Consider the following 20,408-nt stretch of genomic DNA (forward strand, 5'->3'; position numbering starts at 1 on the left):
CCAAGGAACTGGCACCTAAACCTGGGACAGGGGAGTATTCTGATTTACAAGAAGGGCACATTTTTACTGGCAAATGAATTCACATCCAGTTACTTTATATAGCTATTTGCCACTAACGAATCATAGGCAAATGCACTCAAACCATATTTCACCCTGTGCCTGAAATGTCCATGTGGATAAGTACCAAACGTGACGTTCAACCCATAACGTGAGTCACTACAGAATTAGCTGGATGATTCTGGCAACACCATGCAGCCAAACCAGTTACAAACCTACCGATTCATCCGGCCCTTGCTCTCACCCTGGGATCAGACTAATGATACCAACAATGTGAAGAGAACATTTACTCTTTAACATGTAGGGATCCTGAACCCCAAAACATTAACCTCGTATCTGCATTGTCATCTTCTAGCAGAGTAATGCTCACATGGATACAATAGATGCTGAAATCAGTTACTAGATACAAAAGATAGTTCAGAGATCATTTATCTGAAACATAGGTAAATTACAGCAGTAGAGCTGCATTTTTAGAAAGAATACCTTTACCAAGCTTTGCCCTCTTAGCAATAGTACATGTGGTTTTAAATGTGAACACGCTTCAGACTGTACGAGGCTGATTTTGAACCTCATTTGCAAACACAGTTTTGGCATGATTATCTCCAAACCATGAGAACAGTGTGGAAGGGAAAATCACATCCTATTTCCTCTGCTTCAGGTTAGACCCACCAAGGAGAGATATTACTGGGTCCCTATAAGGGTACTAGGGAGGGCCTCAGTAGCGGATGAGACGCTGAGCTTGCTCTAATACAAACCCAGTTCGTGACCTGTAGAATGTTACTTGTTCACCATGTAACTTAGTTTACCCCAGTGAAATCTGCAACTCTGTGACTGTCCACCAAATATTTCTTATGAGCAGACAGTAGACACAACAAAATTAGAACATTTGACCCCTTCTTACTTCTGAATCTGTTCTTTACGTTTCTGAGCAAGATATTTCTTCTTTAAATTCAGCAGTTCATTGGTAAGTTTCTCAATCTCATACTTGTATTCTTGGCTCTGCGATTCATACATATTCAATTCCGAAGACAAAACCTAACATGGCAAATAAAGTAGCATTAACAAAATTGAGACAATATCCTGTTCTGAATACAAAATCTTTTAATCTGCTATCATTTACCTCAGTGAGCTAGAGGCACAAAACAATACCCAGGTTTTAACAATTAATCTGTGCACTTCCACCAGCTCAAAGTCCACATCTGGGTAAAAACCTGGCTGAGGGCTGCAGACACATAATCAAGTGGCAAATAAAACATCGTTCTCCTGCTTAAAAGGAGAACTATCCGGCAATATTCAAACAGGCTTGCAGATGAATGATGCAATGTGCTTCAAGGAGCATGGTGAATAGAGACAGAAAAACTCCCAGACACACAGTCTAAAATGGCTTTTAAAGCTTTTAAAAAATATATTCAAGAAAAACATCACTAGGGAATGTGATTCATCTGAGGATGGTGGTAAAAATTACTCTGAAATCATCCTGCCACCCCTGTTAACTAAGCATTCAATTTATGTGTTTTCCAAGGTGGCTGTTCTGCTAAATGCCGTGTTGTTTGGGACTATTCACAGGTTCTCCCTTTGTCCCAGCACTGGGACACTTACCTCTAAGATGCAGGGAGCCGAGACACATGCACAGAGTCTAGTGCAAGAAAGGGGCTGTCGAAAGAAGTCATCAGCCTCTTTCCATGGCTGCGTTCAATAGATGCCACTGGTCTCAGGCTAGACAGTAAGAGTGGGAGGCCACCTATCTGAGAGGACACAGAGCGTGCCAAAGCTAGGTTGTGCTCCCCAGCAAGACCAAAAGGAGGAAAGGAAGGCTACTGTTCCAAGGGGCATATGATATATCCCATTTATGTTTTCCTCTTGCTCTCTATTTTAAAGATTTGCATAAAAGGGAGATCTTCATCTTTCTAGCATTCATCTGCTTCTGAACTCATTCCAGTTAATGAAATGATTCTGGGAAAATGAATCTGACCCTGCTATCGTGAGCTAATGCACGTGATTTTCATGTTAGAAGAAAACCTGTCTCAATAGTTAAACTCTTAGAAACAAAGACCCTGTTTCTAAACATAAATGTAGAATTTCCTAAGAGTCCAGTTAATGAGGATAAACTGTTAGACATGCTCAGCATCACCTATCTCTGAACCTCTTCCATGAGGTGTCATATCTCATTCTTAGCAAAAAAAAAAAAAAAAAAAAAAAAACAAAAAACCCTGGATTTCCTGAGATAAAGGGTTAAAGTAACAAAAGGCTCCTATGAATTATGTCAAGCAATCTGGAGCTTAGTGTGGACAAGACAGACATGTGCTGTTCTAATCTATAACTACCCCTGAGAAATCAAGAAAATATTTTTCTATTTTGTTTGAAATATTCAGTTGTTTAAAGGAACAAAAATAAAAGCTCATGCCTTATGCAAACAATGTCTCAGGATACTCACGTGAAATGGACATTCAGAGGGACAAGCTGAAAGTCAATGCTCTAATTAGACTTCTGTCTCATCTGCCCTTTTTAACTAAAAGGAGGCAATCTTACAATGTCCTATTTTCAAAAGGGCTACTGCCATCCTAGCAGGGAGGCATCTATTTCACCCTGGACAGAAAGGCAACAATTATTACGCTCATTGGGCAGGTAAGTGCCAGAATGCAGCTGGCACGTGCTTCGTCCCGAGGATGTGTGTGGAAAACTTTCCCCGACATGCCAAGAATATCTAAGTACTCGCTTAGGAGGTAAAGCTCAAAATATAGTGTGAACACAATTTTTTAAGAAAACTTTAAAAAGGCACATAGAGAAGTAAAACACTCTGTCTCCCCTACTGAGGTTCCCATGTGACTTAGAAGGGAATTATGCTAACAACATTCTGGCCTGATTTTATTTCCCTTGCGTGGCTGCTTATCTGACAGTTGGCCATGAAGCAAGGCCCTCGGGGCTGGGCAGTGGCCGGAGATCCGTGGACGTTTATCTCAGATGGGGCGGAATAGCAGCAACCCGCCGGGGCACGGTGGTCTGCTTCAGCTGGGCGATGGTGTTCAACTGTTTCCTCTGCTGCCCGTCACCCTCCAAGTCCTCTAAGTCACCCCTACGAGCCCCATCCCCACATTTCCATTCCACTGCCATGAGCCTCTCCCCGAGCCCCTCCTCTCTGGCTCGCCTGCCTCCCTGGCAGTGGACGGCGGTGGTGTCCAGGAGGATAGAAGGTTGCCCAGCTCCCCTGGGACTTTCTCAGCCCTGAGAAAGCTGAGCTCGGGACAGGGTGGCATTTGGGAGAGCAGTTCCTCGTGCCGAGGCTGTGGACTTGCCCAGGCATATTCCCCAGGGCGTGGCTGCCCTTGGAGCAGGAAAGAGCCACGGCGCCACTGACCTTAAGCTGCTTGGTCTTCTCCCGCAGCGTGTGGCGGTAGATCTGCAGCTGTTCCGCAGCCTCAGGCCCTGGCTGCCGGGCCAAGATGTGCTTTAGCTCCACGTAGAGCTTCTCCTTTTCCTGGTGGAGAGCATACCCGTGAGCAGAGGGAAACAGCCCGTGAGAACAAGGAGAGTGGCTTTGACAGCATGGCCAGGGTCATTTGGGACTGACAACACTCGCTCGCCGATCCACCCAAGCATGCGTCAGACCACAGACCATAACCTGCCTAGGATGTGCCCGGCATTTGGACACAAACAAAAAGACAGTGAGTAAGAGAAAGTCCCTCTCTACCTGCTCATAGGAGCCACGACTGTGAGACAAGGGCAGTGACGGGAGATCGCCACACAGTGTTGCCACCAGTGAAAGCAGAGAGTGATTAACTCTGGTTTGAGGAGTTAAGGGAGCTGTCACAAAAATACCACTTGAATCACCCCTGCAAGAATGAGTGGGAGTCTCTCCCCCAAGGAGAGGGAGAAAAGCGCTTGTTAGGCCACGATTGAGGGACGGGAAGGGAGCTGCAAGTGCAGCGGTGACTGTGATGTCACATGGGATCTGGTTGGGGACCACATCCTTCGGGCAGTTGGGGGCCAGGGATGAGCCACGCCTGGGTTTGTCCTTGGAGAAATAACTCCAGGAGCAAAGCAGAGTACCAAACAAGGGGACTGCCCAGCACCAATATAAGCAGAAGATGAAGAGAGCACCTGGGATGGAAGGTAGGCAGAGGTGAAGACAGCTCCAAGGTGGAACCACTGGGATTTGGTGAACAATCAGACCAGTGAGGAAGGGAGAGGGAGGAGCTGAGATGACTCCAGGTGTCTAAGGTGGGCAGCCGGGGTGGGGGTGGAGGGTGGGAGTGAGAATTATTGGAGACTGGGGAGGCTAGAAGAGGAGCAGGTGTCGGGGAACAGACATATGACTGCAGATCTGTACATTAGGCCATATTGAGCTTGAGCCCTGTGGGGTGTCTAGGAGAGGAGTTGACAATATGAGCCCAGAGTTGAGAAGCAGAGGCCAGGTTAAGTCAGAACAACTAGATCTACAGGGAACAAGAACACATGGGCAGCTAAGGAAGAAAGACCAGAGAAAAAGAATGAGGGAAAACAATGCAATGTCCCCAAAGCCAAGAAAAGGCAGGCATTTAAAAAGGGAGGAGTGACCAGTGTGGTGAGTGACATCAAGTGAGGCAAAGGGGAGAAAGAGGAGAAGGACTGCAGACAGCCTTTGGGGTGAGCTGTCAGGACATCACCGCTGCCCTCGTCGGAAAGGCTGCAGTGACATTTGGGAATTGAAAGTCACACAGGTTGAAGAACAAGTCAGAAGAAAATGAAGAAAATGAACCTTTTAAGAAATATGTTGGCATGGGAAAAAAAGAGATCTGGAAATGGTTTGAGGGAATAGGTAAAAATCCAGGAAAACTAGGAGATGCAGATCTGTAGACCTAAAAGAAAGGATTTCCTAGGAACCTAAAGCAAAGCATACTTCTGTAACTTAATTTAAACAATAAACAATTTGGAATTCCCATTTGTATCTTAGAGTTTAATTGCTTGTAACATGTTTTCAGATCCTTGAACTAAAGATATTACACATGAGCAAAGATTTATTTCTAAAGCATCTCAATTCTAGATTCCCATGCCTCCAAACTGCAATAATTTGAACAAGCATGGATAAAGACTAGTGTGTCTACTCATTAGTCTCTGTACATATTTATTTCCTTAAAGTAATTATGTTAAAGAAAAAATATGATAAGTACAAGCCTTCTCATTAAAGAAAACATCCAGTCAAATGGAAACTAATTTTTACCTAGAGCTAAGGGTTCTTAGCATGGTCATCAAATAATCTGCTCTTGCCAGAGAACATAAAAGTCATTAAAAAAAATAGGTGAAAGAAAATTCATTAACTAGTCATTGTTACCATTTTTTTTTAGTTTTTCTTTTTCCCTGGCCAAATTAATAGAACCTTTATTACAAATAACATAGCTCTACTTACAGAAGAGTGTATGCAACTTAAATATTATTAGATGGAATAAGTTTCTGGGGGAAAAAAACCATACAAAAATAATACTTATCATTTAAGAAATAATTCCAGAAATGACAAGAAAACTCCAAAGCCTGTGCTAAAGAAGAAAAGTTGAACAAATAGAATTACAAAGTGGTGATTTTCCCTCGCTGTACAACACCTGTCACACCTTACAATATAATCTTCACAGTAAATGGATGTAGCAAGCAAAGAGAAAGATATCAGGAGGTGAGTTTATTTTCTATAGCCACTTAACGCCTGCTCTGTTGGAAAAATAACACTTCTGACAAGGCTTCAAGATTCAATTTGGAAAGGGTAATAAATATGTGGAGAAGCCCATGAAACTGTTTTGTCCATTTCTGTTGGCTCATCTTTTTCTATACCAGAGTACAGGTAGACTTGAAAAGTAAAGAACCCCGCAATGATGAAGAGGGAACAAAATCTGCTTTGGTATATAATAATGTCTTAAACTGAAAAGACCATCTTACTTCAAGAACCTTGAAATGTTTTCACAGGTGTAATTCTTTTCAATTATTCTTGGTAGATCGGGAGGCTAGAGACACAGAGAAGAAAGTTTGGAAGAAGCAAATACTGTTACCTCACCACATAGGTGAGAATCCCAAGATCAATAGGAATTAATGGTGTCTCCAAACTCCCTCAAAAAGTCAAAAACCTAGTATGCCCAAGAATCACTTTTCCTGTGCAAAACTTCCCCTGGGGCTTGAAGACATGCTATCACCTTGAAAAGATCTGAATCAAGTTGAGCTACAAAATTCCCAAAGACTACGTGATCACGTCAATAGAAGAATCAAGCCGGAAGATGGAATCAAGTTCAAAGCCAGGTTAGAGGGTATTACAGGTAAGAGCACGACTCCACTCCTCCAACTGCTCACCTACACCACCTGAATGAGCCCCCCCATGTCCTCCAGCAGGAAGTACGGTCTGCTGGCACCGAGTGACTGATGACATTTAACCTGTCTTCTTCTATCACTTCCAGTTTTTGTTTCAAGACCGTAACATTCATTAAATTGGATTTATTTGAATAAATAAATGAGCATTTAATAAATAAATCTCATAAATAAATAACTGAGTGTTCAAAAACTAAATAAGCCACCGAATAATAAGGCTCACGAGTATGAAGGAAAGTGAAGAAACTGAATGAGTTACCATTAAAACTGTCTGAGCATTCAACGTCAAAAAGTTCTGAGACTGAGATAACCCAGGACAAGTAATGCCCGTGTGTTCATGGTGGGTGGAAGAAATACCAAACGAAACTTCAGGGACGAAGACAGTGGAATGCATGAAGAGCAGGGCCAAAGGGGATGAGGAGTAGCGGCTGGAATGGATCGTCAGGCTTCAACACGCATTCATGTCGGTCTGTGCCCACAGCAGAAAACCTGACTGATACAGCCAAAGTGAAGTCTGGTCAACATTAACATTCTAGCTGTGTGCATCATACAGATTTGTATTTTGGAAGAACGTGCTAGTAATTTAGATAAATATGAAGTGTTTGATTGATTGAAGGTCTTAAGTACGATTGTCTTCCAATTTATTTCCCTCCTAACCCTCTACAAGGGCCAACCAAGCTCTTCAAACATTGTGCAATGGTGTGTATAATAGCCCCATTTACAGACAAAGCGTGCAATTCTATTATAAAGAGAATCTATCTTATGCAACAGAGACTCATTAGCTGTCCAATGTATATCGTCTCCATAAGCCAGCAGTGGCAGAACCAGCTGCCTTATAATACATGTCCTGTCCTTCTTCATTAAGCCACATCCATTTCTCTTTAAACCTAGTCAATTAATTTGTCACTTGGTTAGAAGCACCATATGTCAATGAAACATCATAAGACAATCATAAAGAGTTTTTTATTTCCTCACCAACAAAAGACTGCATCTTCTGGTTGGCATTTCTTTATATATTTAGAGTTTGTTCACGGTGCACATCAATACCACTTTGTAGCATGCCTCACTCTTTAAATTATCTTATGAACAGCTATACTGGAATAAAGTTAGACTATTAATACAAAGAGACCAGCTTTGTCTTTGGCTGAGCATGTCTTGAGAGCACTAACCATACTATGTCCATCCTTAAAATGATACTCTCTTCCTAGACATCCTATTCTCTCAGTTGGACAGATTGTCAGAAATTATTATGGATTCTTTTGCTACAAGAGTCTCTGCCAAGTTATGATGGGTAACATAATCAGCACATCTCATTGTCAATATCACCTGAGTATAGTGGTAAGAAATTAATTACAGTATTAGCTTCAAATAATGTTGTCATTATATGGTGACAGTCTGTAACTCCATATTGGAAACTCCAACTACCTGAACAGTCTGTGCAAATAAGAGTCGGTGCTATTCCAGGTACAATTCAGAGGAAGAAATTGAGTTGCTCACAGAACTCCTTTCCCCATCGAGCTACAGTTTTATAATCACTGTCTGTTTATATTCTCTGCCTTTTCTTTGCATCTTCAGCTGAAAACAGAAGGTAGTTCATATTCGATGTGCACCTTAGGACCCCTTCTTCCTCAGCTCATCTACTTGAAGCGATAACTGACTGAGAGGAACTAATTTATTCTGTTTTCATCTGAATCTGTGTTTGGCAAATGCCAGTGCATTGATTCTGCTCACCCTGGAGTCATCAATTTGCTTGGGCAAGAGTTGGGAATAATCGCCTCACTCTGTGAACAAGCTGAGTCATGTGAAACAGGCAGCTTTCTTTCAGACCAAAGACTTATCTTTGTAGACACTTATCTACACCCACCAGGGCAAGAGCCACCACTCAGATGCTTAAGTATCAGGAGCTCCAAGGAAAGAGATACCATTCTGCCTTCACTCTAGCCTCACCGAGTGGGTTCAAAATAAGGTTGATTTTTTTAAAATCCCATAACCGTACTTCTGAGAGAACCTACTTCACAGAACATACAGAAAATCTCTTTTTCAAAATGTCAACAGACATCATCTGTGTTGCCACCTACAGTATTTTATCCTTGTGAATCAATACTTTCTATCCAATCAAACTATGAGCATTTAAGGCCAGAACCACGGTGGATCTCTCTCTATACCTCATACCTAGTGTTGTGCTCTATTCATTCTAGGTGCTCAATCATTTTGTTGATTGCAATTATATTATCAGCAAACTATCCCCATCATATTATAGTAGTATTCATCAATAAAGGTACAGATATATTTGTATTGAGAACTTTTGCTTGCATTAGACCATTCTATAACATCTTCCAGGTAGCAGAACTTGCATAATTCACCTTACTGAGCTGGTGCTCTGCATTTCATTACTTTGAGCTATATTTTTTCATTATGTATATTGTGTATAACTCAGGTAATCACCTGACATATAACCTTGATCTCTTAGTTAAATGTTTATAGAGGTTTTCTGATAGTTCCAGCAGTTTCAAATATTTCTTTTAATTCCTAAGACTTGCAAATGTATCCAAATTAATTGGCTGTGAAAACACTGCTTGCATGTGCATGTACATACCTATACATATGAATATGAAAATGCAAGCATAGCTCTTAAACCACATTCCTCAACTAAATAATGTGGTGACTTTTTAAATAGCCTCCTTAAACACAGAAATCCTAATTGCACACATAACTCCTTTCTAGAATAAAAACAAAAGCAATACATTTTTGCCTCTGAGCTTAGCTTTCAGTCCTTTTTCCATCCCCCACCTCCATCCGTAATTCTTAACAAAAGACTAAAGCCACATTTAAAATTCTAAGCAAAATTGCTTCCTTTTCTGTATAAACGCAACTCCAGAACACAGCCTAATTTATCTGGAAATGCCTGTTTTCATTAGTAAGAAAATAAATTAGAAACTCTGTAAACATTACATTTCTATCTAGCTTCAGAATAGGAAAAAAATAATGGCTAATACCTTGGGGCTTTCTTGTTTATTGGCTTTATAACGAAGATGTCAGCTAAACTCAACTCTGGACCCATCTTGTTTATGATGTCATGAAGTGGTAAAGCCCCCTGGAGAGGATGGGAGATGCTGGAATTGGGAATGAAACAGAATTACACAGCCGAGCTCCTTATGAGCAGGGAACTAGCTGGTTACACAGTGGTTCTTGGCTTCGGATGCAGATGAGTAAGTGTTTTATGAGGCATATGAGAAATTTGCATGATCTAACCTTCACCATTTCTATAACAATAGGAAAAATGCTTCTGGCTTTTTCTGATATAAGCAACACAAACTTTCTTGAGAGATCTTTTTGCAAGGGATTTTATTTCCAAAATGCAAATATATGTATGTGAAATTTTGTACAAAGTGTATATGATTCCCTAGACTAGCCTGAGCTTTGTTACCAAGGCTGTTTGCTTGTTTTAACTTTGCATCTTACCCAGCAACGTAACGTATGTGAGGAATTTGCACATATTCGATCATGATAGTGTGGACTTCTCTTAACGCCATTAATGAAACAGGTCTGTGCAGGTGATCATGTTAGGTTCATACAAAGATAGGTAAGGTCCAAAACTTCAAGGAGCTTACTATCCAGTTCAGGAAAAACAAATAACTAAGTCATTATAAAATAAGACAAAGAAAGGTGCTAGGAGAAGTGTGCAGTGTATAGGTAGGTTCAAAAGTCGAGAGGATATCCATTTGGTGGGCCATAGAAAGGAAAATATTTCAGATGGATCTTGGTGGGAGAAGTAGTAGAAGTAATAATATTTGTGTTCGTGGATCTGAAAAAGTCTTCATTATGAAAGGACAAATTTAATAGATAAAGCCACTTGAAGATAATTCATATAAAATGATATTCGCCATCTATATAATGATTAAGTTTCTAAAATTTATCTGAACACCATGGAGACATTTGTTTGGGGGAATTTGATAGGTATTGATGCATATCTGACAGACATAACTCATCATTCCCCAGAAGTCTTTTTTGATTATAGTTTCTAATATTTTGCCTCCTTTTTTGGTGGTTTTTTTTTTTTTTTTTTTTTTTTTTTTTTTTTTTTTGGTTTTGTTTTGGTTTTGGTTATAAAGGCTTGGATTGGAGAGGGCTCACTAGATACCAGTCCTTGGGGCAGGATCATTGGATTCAAATCATAATATGGATAGGAGAGGAAGGATGGATTACAAAGATTTATGGATACATACCAGGAACATAGGAATGGATTCCTGCCCCAACCAAACTGTGTTCATGTGGATTTTTTTTTATTCAACTTAATTGGCTAATCCAAAAATTTTTTTTCCTATTCTTGGTGAATAGAGCCCTTCAGATGCACAATGGAATTATGTTTTGCATTTGTGGCAAAAGAAACAAATCAAGGGCCTGTAGACATGTACTGGGGCAACCTCCTTGGGAAGGGACAACATGAGTAAATGGTAAATATTTAGGGAAAAAAGGAGTTGTTTAAAGTAGTGAATCAGTGAGTCATTTCTAAGTCTAAAGAAAACAAAATTGGAGTTGAAGAATAAGTAAGTATGCAATTGGCTATTGACATTTTTCTTTGAAAATATAAGCATTTTCTTAAAAAATAAGTGTCTAATCTTCATAATGAGTAATAAAAAGGTTTTTTTTCTTTTTTCATTTTCTTTTTTTTTTTTTTTTTTTTGAGACATAGTCTCACTCTGTCACCTGGGCTAGAGTGCCATGGCATCAGACTAGCTTACAGCAACCCCAAACTCCTAGACTCAAGCCATCCTCCTGCCTCAGCCCCCTGAGTAGCTGGCACTATAGCTACCATGTCTCGCTAATTTTTTCTATTTTTAGTAGAGACAGGGTCTCACTCTTGCTCAGGCTTATCTTGAACTGACCGCATGCAATCCTCCCGCCTCAGCCTCCCAGAGTGCTAGGACTACAGGTGTGAGCCACTGCGCCTGGCCTATAAAAAGTTTAAATGAGATTTTTTTTTTACTTGAAAAATTGATCTAAAATTCATAAGAAGTCTTTTTGTCTTATAATTAACAAAATTTACATTTTAGTTATAATAATGTACTGCTTATTGGAATAACAAATAATCAATTAACCTCAAGTAAAATGATTGGGATTTTGGATATAACATAACTGGCAATAGTATATTATAGTACAATTTGACTTCCTTCATACATCTGACTTCTGCAGTACAACATTTTCTTAATTTTTATTATGTAACAATCATACAAAAGAATATATATAACATATATAAAGTATAATAATAAATACTCATGATGAACCCATCACCCAACTTATGAAATAGAACAATATCAGTATATTTACCTATTTTTCTACTGAGTTGTCTTTTTCTTGATTTGTAATTGTTTCTAAACTCTGGACATACAAAAATATATAAAGTTTATGCCTTACTTTTGTTATAATTTCTCTTAAGGAGTAGACACTCTTAATTTTAATGTAGTAAGGTTTATCCATAATTTCTTTTATGGTTAATGCTTTTTATTTTTCTTAAGTACTACAACCAAGTATTTTTAAAAGATTTCTTTTAGCAGAAATAGTCAAATCTTCATTAATTTCTCCCAAATCCCCTCTTAATCCATTGATATTAGAAACATTCTTTTGTGAAGTGCCCCTACTTAAAACTTGTTCAGTTTTCTCTTTTTCCACTAGATCTTGATTTATCATTGCTTTTGTATATGATCCCAGTATTTTTCTAATATAACTTGTATTGACTTCATAGCATCTGACACTTTTTGCAAAGTTTGCAGTTTTATTCTACAATTGCTTTGCATCGTATTCTACAATTGCATTGCACTGTTGGATATTAATAACACTGGACAATCCTACTGAAAAAGAGAGACTAATGATATTGAGACGGGCAGGAAATAGTCACAGGATGCTGGGAGGGAGGTCTGAGTAGGGGCTAGTCATATAAGCAGCAAGCGCACCAGTGAATATTTTTCTGTTATGACTGACCTTTACTTTCCTGCACAATGTCACAATTTGGGAGAATTAGACAAAGAACACTGGAAAAGAGTAACAGCAGAGGCAGTAGCAGCAGCTCTCACTTACAGAACAGGTATTATGGATGTGCCAGGCATGGTGCTAAGCTCAACACGAGTAGTAGTTCAATAACTCCTCACAGCAAACCCGTGAACTGATTTTTATTATCCCTGTTTTCCCAATAAGAAAAATTGAGGCTCAGAAGTGTCAATGACTTGCCCAAATAAAACTTGCCCAAATTAAAAAGCGGCAGAACCAAGATTTGAACCTATATAAAATAGAACATTTTAAAGATTGAAATAAAAGTGTTTAAATATACTGCCTGCTCTTACCCACTACACATATGCTTCTTATAGCAGGTGGAGAGTAAGAGAACGATACAACGGCATAAAGGTGAAGAAGTGACAGCTTAAAAGCATCCACTAAGCAGTTCAGTGTGGCTAGAGCCTGCAGCGTAGACAAGGGAGATTGGAAAGGGCTGCCTTATGAGACTAGAAAGGGGGACTACATGTGTCTTGAGTGACAGCCAGGTGAGTTTGTTTTCAACATGATAGGCAGCTGAAAGCAAAGCCATTGAGGGTTTCTTGGTGTATATTATTATTCCATTAATATGTTATTATTATAACATAATAATATGTTATTATTATAATATGCTTATATACATACACTGCTCTAATAAATTATTTATACTACAAGACATATATAAAACAGAACATTTCAAAGATTGGGATAGAAATGCGTGTATGTGTAGAACTTCTAATATTTTCTTCCAACACTCAGTGCTCCACTTTAGAGAACTGGTCTAACTTTAGAGGACCTGAATCATGATAGTGCCTGGGGAGAAAAATAAAGAAGGTTGGAAACAGATGCGGGAGCATGTGGAGATGGCATTTACATGATCGGCAACTGACTGGGACTTGGGTGGGAGGAGTCAGAAATGACTCTGGCATTTCAAGCCTCTGGGAGCCTGGAAGAGCTGCCGCACCATGAATGTGCAGACTCGTGCCAGGGAAGGAGCTGGCTTCAGGCAGAAGATGGTGAGCTCAATTTTAAAGAATCCCCAGGAAACCCTTTTGACAAACAAGTATTAAGAAATACAAGCCCAGAATGCGGGAGAGTCTAGATAAAGCCATCTCAACTTTATCTGCAAAAAGGTGATAATTGAAGCCGGAATAAAGAATGAGATCCTTGAGGGTGAAAGCAGCAAAAGCAATGTTCAAGAATATGCCTGGAGAATGGTTAACATTTAGGGAACAGGAGAAGGAGGGACAAATGCCAAGAAAAAAGAGAGAGGGAGCAGTCAGCAAGGCAGGAGAACCAGCCAACTTCTGAGCCCTGAAAAATAAGGGAAGAGACAAGTGCAGAGCGTGCATGGCAGCGTCCAGTGCGGTAGAGGTCAAGAAGGACAAGGGTGAAGTCAGTCCACTGGAATTGTTGACTCAACTGTTTAAACACACATTTACTTAACCATTCATTCACCCAACTGTCCGTCATACAATATGTGCCGATGGACACACCAGGCACCATGCTGCACTCTGGTGTTATCATCACTGTTGTCATGGTTGTTCTCATAGTCACCAGCTACCATTTCCTAAGTTACTACTTTATGCCAGCCACTTTTCATAAATTATATCCAATCCTTACAACAATTCCATAAATCAGTGAAATGTCTTTATTTTACAAATGAAGAAATAAGTAACTTGACCAAGGTCACTAGTCCCAATTCCAAAAAACAATACTCCTTCCTGGAGACCATGTGGTTCTCAAGGAATTTAGAGTCTAGTGGGAGAAACAGACGAGAGGCTCAATAGTATGCTGTGGTAAGAGCAATTCTTGACAGTTACGACTGATGCCACAAGAATCGGAGAAGGGACATCTCTGAAAAGAAAGGCCCCCTGGGATTCCATCACCAATAATGGTCTGTCACTTCCCAAGAGCTCAAGGGTTCATCGCCAAAGGTCACTTGGCTGGGTCCATAAGTTTCTTTCCCTGAATCTCTCCCTCTGGAACCCTTGCTTCTTGGTGAGTTGCAGGGTGGAATGAACCATGATGTATGAATGCTAGGGTTCCAGAGAGAGATAGCCTAGGAGCATGCTTCACTCAGGCTCATATTCCATGGTCCTAAAAGGGGCTCATGCCTCGGAGACCTGAGGCCTCCTACACTTTGCTCCTTAGAGCCTTGTGTCAAGAGTCAGCCCAGACAGTGAATTCTTGGCCTCCTCTCTCCAACGTGCCACGAGGTAAGAGACACAAGGGACATTCTAGAACCATAAGTAGTTAATTAGGCCTATAATATAAATGATCTTCTAATAGGACAAGCAGAATGATTCCAATTATTCATAAAACAGTAATTATAATAATAGCTAACATTTATTGAGCACATACCACAAGCTCTGAAAACTACTTCATGGACTTGAATCATGTAATCTTCACACATCAACTTCACTTCACAGATGGGGAAACAGAGGCTCAGTGAGACTAAGCAGTTTGCCTAAGATCACACACTCACGAATTGCAGAGTAAGAATTTGAACACAGGCCAGTGTGGCTCCAATCCTGGGTCAGCACATGCTTGGCTTCTTCCAACATGTTGCAAATCACCTCCCTCTATCACCCTCAAAGCACAGGGCCAAAGCAAAGGGACGGGCAAGGTAGTGAGGGCTCAGGAGAGCAGAGCAGCCACATAACCAACTGTACACTGATGATGACAGCTACATAAGGAAAGAATCTTAGGCAAGAAACCTGTTAGAACATCACTGGAGCCAATAAAAAGCAGCTTGGTGAAACCTTACTAGCTTGGAAAAAATTCATGGGAATAGTAAACTCAATTAAATTCTGAAAATAAGAAATATTCTGATGGGATTAAATACTCAAGTTGAAATAACTCCAAGTGAGTTGGACTTTGTAATTAAATCCTACGAAGTTTTCAGCAGTAATTGGACCATGACATCACGAGATGGGCTAGAGCAGAGAGGGCTCCATCCTTGCTCTGCTTCCCTTCGGGTTCCCTAAATGCCTCTCACACTGAATCCCTGTCACTCCCTGATCTAACCAGGTTCTTCTGCGACTTCTTCCCTTTGTGCTGGCCACTCCTTTTCCCAGAATGCCCTTGCTCTACTGCCACCTCCACCCCTTGGCAAACATGTTCTCATCCTGCATGACCTTACTCAAAGTAACTTATTTTTGGAGGCCTTTCCAATTTCCTCAAATTAACTGCATTTTTGGTGTTATCACAGTGCAGTTGGGTTTTTCAACCTTGGGTTGATTTAGTCATATTCTTCATAGGTTCATGCAAGGCCATCTTTAGTGGCCAGCATAAATAACACGACAATAAACATCCTCAGTATGGACATATTCATACACAATTCTGATTTAGTTTTTGCTCCTTTGATTACTAATAAGGTTATCATATTTTTACATGTTCACTAGCCATTCATATTTCTTCTTTTGTGAACCGTTTACTATCTCTACCAATTTATTCACTACAATAGTCATCTTTTTCAAGTTGCTTTGCAAAAACTCTTTATATATTAAAGATATTGACCTTTTCTTTTCCATATTTGTTGCAAATAATTTCCCAGATTTTTTCCCCATTTTTAAAGTGTTTTCTCACATACTGGCAATGTTTTAAACTTTTTATGTAGACAAAGCTATCTATCACCCTATTCCTTTATGATTTCTGCCTTTGGTATTATACTTAGTCCTTCCCCTACTTCTAGATATATACCCTAGAGAGATGCTCATATATGTGTATGAGAAAACTTGTACAGGAATGCCTCTGAAACATTTTTGCAATAGTGAAAATTTGGCTGGGCATGGTGGCTCATGCCTGTAATCCTGGCACTCTGGGAGGTCTAGGCAGATCAATTGCTCGAGATCAGGAGTTCAAGACCAGCCTGAACAAGAGCGAGAACCCAACTCTACTAAAAGTAGAAAGAAATTAGCTGGACAACTAAAACAATATAGAAAAAATTATCTGGGCATGGTGGCACCTGCCTGTAGTCCCAGCTACTCAGGAGGCTAAGGCAGAAGGATTGCTTGAGCCCAGGAGTTTGAGGTTGCTGTGAGCTAGGCTGACACCATGGCACTCTAGCCCAGGCAACAGAGTGAGACTCTGTCTCAAAAACAAACAAACAAACAAAAAAAAATAGTGAAAATTTGAAAGAAAATAAACCTAAATGTCCATCATTTTTAAAAAAATGGATATAGTATAGATATTCAATGAAATTATCTACATTTTTTATGTGTATCAACATATATAGGTCTCAAAAATATAATGCTGAATGGGGAAAAAAAGAAGAAAATGAATAATAATGCATGCAGTATAATATCATGTGTGCAAATGTAAAATGTACCAAGTAATTCTACACATTGTTTATAGATGCATCCATTTTCAGTAAAAAATGCAAAAATACACTGAAGGAATACACATCAAATCAATGATGGTGGTTGCATCTGGGAAAGGCAGGAAAGGAATAAGACCTTGAAGACAAAGAAGTCTTCACCTAATCTGAAAAATCTATCATTTCATTATTTAAAAATTAGAAACAAATGTGACAAAACATTAACATTTACTATTCTGGGTGAATAGAGGGTGTGTGTGTTCTATTATCATCTATTTTTCCACATTAACATTTAAAAAAGAAAGAAAGAAAATTAGTTTTCCCTACCCCAAAGAATATATAGAAATTCATTTATAGTTTATTCTAGAACTTTTACAATATTTTTTAAAATTTAGTGTGTCATATGAACTAGGACTCTAACTTAATTTTTCTACATGTGAATCCCATGATACTTTGTCTATATTTCTAGTATAGCGCATTATTATTATTATATGTGCTATAGTTAGTCATCTGTTTACATGCTTGCCTCTTCCACTAGACTCTGCCACCATCATAAACAAGGACTTCTCCTCGTGTCTTTTTGTGCCCCTAGAATAAGCATAAGACCTGGTACTCAGTGTTTGTTGAGTGAATGCGTGAATAAAAAGAAAAAAATGAATAAATGAATGAATGTCTCATTAAACTAAACAATTCTCTGCCACTCCCATGAGTGCCATCAGTCAGATCAAACATTCCCAGTAAATGAGAAAGAACTTAGCAGCCAAACTGGTACCCAAGTAATCAGGACCATAAAATAGACCAGTGCTGGTCCATGTGGTAGCCACTAGCCACATGTGGCTATCAAGCACTTTGAAGTGTAGACAGTCTGAATTGATATTTGCTCTAAGTATTAATACGCACCAGATATTTCAGACTTAATACCAAAAAAAGAATGTAAAATATCACATTAATGATGAAATCCATTTCATGCTGAAGTGATATTGTTTTGGATAAATTGGGCTAAACAACATATATTAATAATATTAATGTCACTGATTCTTTTCACATTTTCTTATGGTGGCTACTAGAAAATTTAAAATTACACATACAGCTCACACTATATTTTTATTGGACAGCACTGAAATAGAGCAACAGTGATGCTTTAGATCTAAAACTGCAGAGGAAAAAAACACGACCAGTTTTCATACATGCCTAATTTGAATGCAAACCAACCACCTCTTTATATAAATAATGGCATGCAACTAGATGAGAAAGTATGAGGTCATTATCCTGCACAGCCGACAACTTGGAAAATTAGACCTTACGCAAATTGTTCCATAAAGCACTTAATAAAATTTTAGGGAAGTGGAAAATCGTGTATTAAGTTCTGTAATGCAAAGTAGATTTGTTTCCAAAAGAAGACAGGAGGTGAGAAGGTAACGTGAAAAGCAACGACCATCAGGAAACGGCCTTTTGTTGCCAGTCTTTTGACATTTCTGTTGCCCCGTGGACTTCCTGGGGATCAGCTCTCGCTATTTCAGCAGTCCTGGGGTAACCCCCTTCTTACGCCATCCACTCTCGACTGGAAAGCAATGATTCCAGCACAGCCCCACTGACACGAAGACCCATGTGGACCAGTCACAGAGAGGGGTCACGGGCAAAGAAAATGACCAGCGAGCACCCTCCGGCCAACTTAAGTACTTTGTTGGTATCTCTCGACCATGCAGTACCCGCATCAGTACTTAAAACCCCTTTTCCTTCATCCTACTCAGCTACTCTCACATCCTTGACGTCGAAAGTCCTAGAAAAGCTCCCTTCCTGTTCTGCCCATCTGCCCATCCCTTACTGCCACCGCGATCACGTGCCTCAGAAGCCGGGAGGACTGCAGCGCAGGGGCTGACCCGCCCCCGAGTGGGAGGACAGGACCGGCTGACCGTGACAGAGAGAGCCACAGCTCTCTGGGGCAGGCAGAAGAGGAAAGGCTGGGGGGAAATTAAGTTTATATTTTGTGTCCTGTCTAAAACGGCCAAAGCCTGGTTCCTAAAATGAAAAAGTGTAGTGATTTCATGCGTAGCCCAGGGGTCACATGGGTGGCTCAAGAGATGAAAAGATCAGTTTTTATAAAAACAAAAGCGAGGTATGGCACGAAGATGTACCCTGAATCATTTTTGTCTTGGGAGAAACTCAAGTCGTGTCAGACCTAGCAGAATGAAAGGATTTCACAAATCGGAGAGCAACTGTAATATTCAATATCAAAGAGGAATTGAGGCTTCTTCAAATACATACTGATTTCAGAAATGACACTAAGGGATCATTAAATAACAAGGACATTTTGATAAACAAATTTGGGAGATAGGGACTGATATGCCACAGTAGGCACCGGCAGGTTTTTTGCTTTTATCTGGTTGACATATTATACATCTGAAATTCCACAGCCGGTTGAATATGAATGTCATTAATTCAAGAGCCGGCTTCGTAATGCTCTAACTCTGCATTCCCCCTCTCTGAATACAGGCTCCCAACTCACCGTTCAACGCTCCCACCATACACACCCATCCACCCCCTCCTGAGTTCACTGCTCTGCGTCTCCTAGCTCAACCCCAGAGCCTAAGACCTGTGAGTGCCCCCCACAGCCCTTTCAACCCCTCTCCCCGGCCCCTGCCACACCTGCCACGCACACTCCCAGCACTGTCCCTCTCCTGCTGTCCGATCACTCAGCTCCCAGGCCACCCGGTGCGGCTGCAGGACAGTGCAGAGCTGCACACAGTGGGGCCATTACAGACTCCAGCCCTGCACCTGGATCTGTTCCCTCCCTCTGCTCAGCGGTTCCCACTTTCATGCCCTGTGAACACCTGGGTGGCACCTCCTCAGCAGCCGCTTCAGATTGCTCTCTTCAGTAGCCCGGTGTCCCTCAGTCACGCTGGCTCAGATGTCCTGATCCGAACAGACAGACTGCGCCTTAAGGGAAACCAACCTCCAGTGCAAGACATAGGTGCTACCTAAACTCTCTCTGCCTTCCTGTCCACATCAGATGAGGAGCCGATTTTCTTCCCCCTCTCTCCTGGTGAGTGTGTGTGCATGTGTGTTTGAGTCAACGTACGTAGACATATACCCACGCACACAGAACCGCACACCCTACCCCCGCGCGCAACACGAACACGCATGCCTGCCTTGACCCTCCTCTCTTCCTTCTGTGCCCGCTCTTTGCACTCATGCCTGACCTCATCATGGATTTCACCCCTCCCTCTAAAATGCTTACCAAGGACTAGAAGAGCATATGTCATTCCACCGTGCTTGGGGAGTGGGGCTGAGACAAAGAGGGACAGAGGTTTTGCTCTGTTTTTTCCACATGTTTCTAAATTCTTTGAATTTTTTATAATAAGAAAGTATTTGTGTTTTATATGTGTGTTTACGGTTTTTTCCTCCAGTCTCTCTAAGCTAACTGTCTCATTCAAGTAACCCAAGTCTGCTCCCTCTGCTGTCTCACGCCCCTTCCCTCTGAGCCCCGGGCAGCCGGGCTTGATCCCAACAACCTCCCAGAATCGGACTCTCACAGGGCGCCAGTGGGCGACTTCCCTGTGGCCACATCCTTCCCTCATTCTGCTTCTCTTGGCAGATGCTAACAGAGGTGACCTCCCCCTCCTGGAAAGTCTCCCCCCCTTGGCCTCGTGGTGCCGTCCTCTGAGTTCCGTTGCAACGTCAG

The 20,408-nt window shown here is 40.8% G+C and overlaps 1 protein-coding gene across 1 annotated transcript in view; it reads right to left on the bottom strand.

The window, feature by feature from the left end:
• CFAP58 (cilia and flagella associated protein 58) overlaps window positions 1-20,408 on the bottom strand; it is a 91,235-nt gene that overhangs the window by 3,985 nt on the left and 66,842 nt on the right. The window contains exons 16-17 of the mRNA XM_012770738.2: window positions 3,413-3,532; window positions 959-1,092 (exon numbers count right to left, since the gene is read on the bottom strand). Coding sequence (XP_012626192.1) covers window positions 959-1,092; window positions 3,413-3,532 — 254 coding nt within the window. The remainder of the gene's footprint in view (window positions 1-958; window positions 1,093-3,412; window positions 3,533-20,408) is intronic.

The sequence above is a fragment of the Microcebus murinus genome, chromosome 14 (genome assembly GCF_040939455.1).
Source record: "Microcebus murinus isolate Inina chromosome 14, M.murinus_Inina_mat1.0, whole genome shotgun sequence".
Lineage (NCBI taxonomy): Eukaryota > Metazoa > Chordata > Mammalia > Primates > Cheirogaleidae > Microcebus > Microcebus murinus.